General features: G+C 35.0%; 1 protein-coding gene across 1 annotated transcript; it reads left to right on the top strand.

The window, feature by feature from the left end:
• The first annotated feature begins 784 nt into the window (after positions 1–784).
• Positions 785–6361, top strand: LOC108743856 (pupal cuticle protein-like). The gene is made up of 3 exons (XM_018479452.1): positions 785–954; positions 1080–1252; positions 5809–6361. Exons 2-3 carry the CDS (start codon positions 1244–1246, stop codon positions 6277–6279), a joined length of 480 nt encoding a protein of 159 aa, XP_018334954.1. The 5' UTR covers positions 785–954; positions 1080–1243; the 3' UTR covers positions 6280–6361.
• The last annotated feature ends 199 nt before the right edge of the window (positions 6362–6560 follow it).

The following is a 6560-nucleotide window of genomic DNA, read 5'->3' as shown; positions in this document are numbered from 1 at the left end:
TTTGTTTAAACAAAATTATTTAAACAAACATTCCGAAAAAGCAGGGCCTCTATTCGAGTATACGTAAAAAACGATGAAAACACCCTGTGGCACTTTTCGTCGAATGGTTTTCTGTTGATGTAAAATTTGGAAAAACAAACCTGCCCATTGTGTCACTACATACGTCATAATTCCTAGCTCGAATATTGACAATGATTTTACACAAAATCAAGTTGACGAAAAGTGGTGAAGAGATTTTTTTCCTTACTTTTGGCTTGGGTTCTAATAGATATATAATAGAAGAGGAAAAAAAATCTATGTTGTCTTGAACTTTTTTATAGAAAATTTTATGATCTTATACAAACGGAGCAGGTCCTGTTTGTATAAACGAAAATATCTAATGAAGTAGTCGATTTTTCCCAAGATTTTCTTAAAGAAAACTAATAAAAGTCCAATAAGTCACCCATAAATATCAATATTACGAACTCTTCATGAACTAGGATTCGTCCCACATCTGTTCTCTGCAACTACTAAACCTTTTAACAAGAAACAAAAGAAAAACGATATTTTAAATCACCCCAATATTTGATAAAACCGAATTTTGTGAAGGATTTGCTATAATAGTAAAGATGCGTAACTTTGATGTGCATATATTTGCATTCGTTGTCCTAACCCGAAACCCTGTCTACGCCTCTGGCTGAATAAGCGCTTTTTTACACGATTCCAATCAGGTTACGGTCTCCCTTTACCTATACACACCTCCACTTGGATATGCCTACACTATAAAAACAGACTAGTTAGATGAAACTTCATTAGTTCGTCGTTGTTATTATTGTTGTACACACTTAAGTGCATTTATTAATAACAATAGTTTACCTGACGGACCGACCATTACAGGCAGAAAGCTTCAGGCACAGCACCCTACCCCCTACGCCGCATAGACTTGAAGGTCGCGGAATTTTTACCAATTGGAAGGTAGTTTGTCTATTTATAAGCCAGTTCGTTAGCAATCAGACTATTTATTCCATTAAGAGCGATTAGATAAATATTATAAAATATTAAATGTAATATCTGATTAATTCAAATTTTGTATCTATTAGATATAGTTGCCTGGTCTACTACTTGGCGTAGATTAGTGAAAGGTGGTGGCCAGTTTGACCGTGGGATTGAAGAACCTGCTAGAAAAATAGCGGACTTTGTATATAAATAAACCGTTGTTGCAGACGTACGGTCAAGTTCGTGAGCAGAACTGATTTTGGAAGCAATGTTAAGGGTGAGTTGTAGAATTTACTTTTTTCTTTCGCTTTTTACGTTAAGGATTCTTTATTTTTTGCAAAAATTTACGTAAACGTAGAGATCTATTAAATAGTGACAAAATATTGTTCTATAATTATACGCGAACATTGAGGCTTTTTTGGTAGGTAGGTAGGAGATGAAAAAGTTTACATCCATGGATGTGCACAAAACAAAAATAATTTGTGTGTATTGCCTTCATCATCAGTCCTAAGACAGGTTGGACACGCACCTCCACTCCTTCCTATCCTGAGCTAATCCTTGGATTTCCCACATCCTTAACTATTTGCGAAAAGTAATCTAACCTAGATATATTGCTTTAGGATTAGGATAGGTCAAATATAATTTAAAAATTAATTTATGATTAATGCTCACTTGCTACACGGGCGGCCCGGCGTAATCCCTTTTGTATGTGATCACCTTTATTTCTTCTTTTTCATCACACAGAGATTTTTTTTCATCTTGAGTCAATCTTCGTATTTCTCGAAATCTTTAATTTTTGCAATTATTTACCTCTGTCGTCCTGATTCGGCTTCTAACAAGTCTCTAACTGACCCTTCGTGTCTTAAAAGCAATCTATCTTGCCTATTTCTTATCGATTTCCATAATGCCATCCGTTTTCCAACTCCTTCTAATACCTCCTCATTTCTAACCTTTTCTAACAACGGTTTATAAAAAGTTTTCCCTTATGATGGGTAAAAAAAAATAGTGAGTATTTACCGAAACGCCTGATAAATGTGTGCTTGTTCTTTAAGACGACTTGAATCCTTCACGAATGGCAAAATACGTTAGGAATATAATTTTGCGATTTTTTTTTATAAAGGGATGATTGCTATTTGTTTTGTGGCCATAATTTATTACCCAAAATTTGTCGTATACTTTTAATATACTATATATATATTTAAAACTGTCCAATGTTGTTCATAAGCCGAAAGTATGAAAAGATGATTATGATTATTTGACAGTAAAATGGGCGGTAATTCCATAATACTCATTCATACTGAAAGACAACCAACCAATGCCGAAAGAGATTTCTCATGTATTCATTACGTTTGTTTCATCTTTCTCTCCCCATCTACCTCCCAACCACTCTCGCGATTCTTAAATAGAGGCCGGAGAGAGCCTTCCACCCTACTCTCCGGCGTAGTCCACAAGGACTGTCAGCCTATAGTTGGGAAGTTAAAAATTCGTATAGTCCGCAATAAAACTGTCTCATTTATTTTCTTCTTTCAACTTAATAACAACTAGACTAGTGCAGTTACTAACAGAATGCCTACTTTTACTCACGAGAGATGTTATAGGGATGTCGTAAATACAGAAAAGAGATGTCAGGTAGAAATTGCAGCGTACACTAATAAAGAAAAAGAAATAACATTACACCAGTTAATGTGTAACAGAAGGAGATGCAGACAAGCAGAATTTTGGCGTGTTGTCAGCACCGGACTTTAAAGAAAGTTTAACATTCTCAGGAATATAGAAAAGTAGAGACGCTTATTTAAAGATATAGTTCTAACTAGGCGGTTATAAAGCCGACCCCTGATTTTTTGCGTACCTAAGCAATCTCTAATAAACATACATACAATTTGAGACAACTTTTAGAAGTGAGTTACTTTAATATGAAATATTAATCTGAAAATTCATTTTTGAATTTTTTACCCACTACACGCTAGCTCAAAATAAAGAGGGAAAAATTGTTGCTGTTCTAACAGTTGTCTAAACTTGTATGTATGTTTAATCATAGCAACAATTTTTCCCTCATTAATTTGTGTTGTTGTGGGTAAAAAATTCAAAAATGAATTTTCAGATTAATATTTCAAATCTCTAATAGTTAGTATTTAGTAATTTTCAAAAAGATAAAACTACTTGACTTGATGAATCAGCACAAATTAACAACAATTGTCGATGAAACTCAAAAACTGTAGTAAGAATTAAAACTCATATTTGCTGCACATCAAACAGCAACAAAAACCAACTTCTTTATTTAGAATATGACTGGTATCGTACCTTTCATGTTTCTATCTCTGGCACTTTGCATTACTAGTGAAATTTAATTGAAAAAAAAAACAATGAAGTCATATCGTAAATGATATTGTTAAGTACATGAAAAACGCTGCATTTTATTTACTATTCACAGTATCCGTTTTCGCAATTGCGATAGATATATGAATAAAATTTTAAGAAATCGTCCTTGCATGGCCGAGTTCCCTTTACTTTTTTTTTGTTGTAATTCAACGTTTAACTGTCGTATTTATTCATAAAACCTTTCATTCAAGCATTTTCAGAGCGAAATGAAAGTCGACAATTCCATTAAAACTTTATCGACAAATCGCACACTTTTAATTGTAGCGCGTGAGTTTAATTTATCAAGCCCCCATGCCATAAATATCCATTTGCAATAATAATAGTAATAATAATATGAATAGCTTAGTTGGGTGCATTAGCACTAAAAATAAATATCCATTTAGCTTTCATTAACTGCGGCATTAGAAACTAAGCACACGCCTCGTAAGCAATCCTAATTTATTAATGAATGAATGAACTGAACGAATGAGTTAACCAAGGACAATGCAATTTCAAAGCATTTGCATACAATTACAGAACGAACCCAAACCAGAAATCTTTTGATAATATTTAAAATGTGCTTTAGTCCTTTAATCATATCCACTTACCTTTATAAAGTTAATAAGTTGAATTTTGTTTTCAAACGAAACATTTCTTTTAAACTGCGGTTATATAGGGTGTAACGGAAATAAGTGCCGAGCTTCGGAAAATGTAAAAAAATCAAAAGAAATGACATTTTTAAATTACNGGTTTTTATGCAATATTAATGTAAAAATTCATTTTCGATTTTCTATCCACTACAAACTTCCTCAGGTTAATGAGGAAAAATATTTTGTTGCTGTTGTCACACCCTCGCCGGGAATCGAACAGCAACAAAATAGTTTTTAGTGGATAGAAAATCGAAAATGAATTTTCACATTAAAATTGAAAATCAAATGAGTCTCCAAAAATTTCGCACCCCGCATTTACTGAAAAGAATTCTTGAAATCGCTTAGGATTCAAATTTAAAATTCTGTCTCGCCTGAAGCAAATTTGTCTGTAAACAACCCTAATATGGAAAAAATTTTCTTTTATTTCGAAACTAACGGAACAAATCCACTAGCGACTAAAAGTCAGTTTCAGGCAAGGTTTGCACTCGTTGCAAATGATAAGGATGCAGCAACTGTTGCCTGAAAGGAGCCAACGTTCTCTACTATTTCGCGTGGACTATTCTGGGCATTAAATCGAGAAATTCATCCCTACAGCCAGAGGCGGATTAAATGTTAAGAGCGCTCTAGGCTAGCACCTCATAGACGCCCCTCTGACGGTCGTATATTTTGCAAAATACTTTTTTTTTATTAGGTACTTCCTTATTTTTCTTTTAGGTTTAGAACCTTCCGCGCGCACCCCTTTTTAACCTTGCGCCCCTAGGCATATGCCTACTTTGCCTTATGGATAATCCGCCACTGCCTACAGCAGCGATATTGGTTCAAACCCGTAAATACGTATTACGTCACATGAATTTTAACAACAAATTTACTACAGTAACTGACCTATATTAATGATTGACGCTGTAATGCTGAATTAGTTTCTTGAACTGTACATCGATTGTCTCATACAAGTTTTTAAACTTTAAAAGAATAAACGGTTACTAATAGAGTTTGGCTGTTAACATAAACACCCTAAACTACACTTAATCTAATCTAACAAATGAACAATACATGAACAAAAATATATAAAACAAAAACTACACTGATGCTGGCAATCACCAGTTGATTGAGTGCAGCGTTGCGGGCGCTATCTCTCTAACAGGGCCGGAATCGAATTTACCTTTACTTTCAATTACATTTTTTTCGAAAACGGTGAACTTTCGGACATGGAAATATCTACCTAATATTCATGTTTAACAATGCTCTATCACCTCCTGCAAGTTCGACACATATTTCTGTTGCACCCTGTATATTCTTCTTTATAGTTTAGCTAAATGTCAAATGGAAAATTTTAAAATACCAAAATTTAATCGTCTATATCTTTTCATTCATGTAATCTGCCACTGCCATTTTTTGTATTTATGTGTAACTAGGCTTTACTCGCGGTTTCCTTGGCATTGATGTTCTAAATACGTGTAAAAGACCATCGACGACATAAAACTAACCTTTCTGTCCCTCAGGAACAGTTTTTATATTCTGAATAAAACGTACTCTATGTCCTTTTCTCTACTCACGTCAATGCGTGTACACAATTTCATGATGATCGGTTGAGTAGTTATGGCGTGAAATAGTAATAAACAAACAAACAAACTCACATTTGCGTTTATAATATTACTTAAAATATTTACGATCAGCAACATTTTTCTTTTACCTAACGCGATTATCACTAAATAAAGTAATCACTTTTAAATTTAAATCCAAATTAAATTCACATTAGTAACGAATGGCATTTTAATTTTAATATTTTGCTTGTGACCAAATTCATCAGATTTTATTATTGTTCCAGATTTTTGCATTGTTATTATTTTTCGTGGCGGGCTATTGTTACGGCGCTCCCGACCCTTACTACCCCCAACCAGACCCATACGCCACGCCGCCACCATGGAGAGGCCCGATTCACGTCCCCGTCCTACGGCCCGACGGGGTACCACGAGAACCTCCGGAAGTAGAAGCCCAAAGGCAACACCACTTGGCTAAAGTCAACGAAGCTTACGCAACGGCCGCTCCCAAAGTAGGAGTGTGGCAGGGTGGCTACAATAACCCAGCTCCCCAGTCGCAATGGAATCCCCCAGCCCAATCGCAATGGAATCCGCCCCCGTCCAACCAGTGGAACCAGAATCGCTGGAACGGACGACTGCCCGAATTCGGCCCAAACGGGCAGGTGAAAGAAACACCGGAATTTGAGGCAATCAAGCAACAACACCTCGCCGAATACAGTCGTGCCTTGGCCAGGTCAGGAGCGCCGCAATATTATTAAAATTGTTGGTATATCATCAGCAAATTTTTATTTTGTAAATAGTTTAAGTATTTGTGCAATAAATAACATAGTTTAAGGTGAATTTATGAAGGACAGACAAGAAAACTTTCACTGAAATCTAAAACCGAGTGCCATAATACATTTAGAGTAATGATGAAACTCATTAAGGTGTTTCACATACTTAATAATCCCGCTAAACTTCCACGCATTATATCAGCACGTACAACAACAATGGACTAACAATTTCAAATAAAACTAATTATTTTTTAATAGATGTATTA

This window comes from Agrilus planipennis, unplaced genomic scaffold (genome assembly GCF_000699045.2).
Source record: "Agrilus planipennis isolate EAB-ADULT unplaced genomic scaffold, Apla_2.0 scaffold1423, whole genome shotgun sequence".
In the NCBI taxonomy this organism is placed as follows: Eukaryota; Metazoa; Arthropoda; class Insecta; order Coleoptera; family Buprestidae; genus Agrilus; species Agrilus planipennis.
The sequence above is the reverse complement of the archived record's forward strand: the minus strand, read 5'-3'. Positions and strand labels throughout refer to the sequence as shown.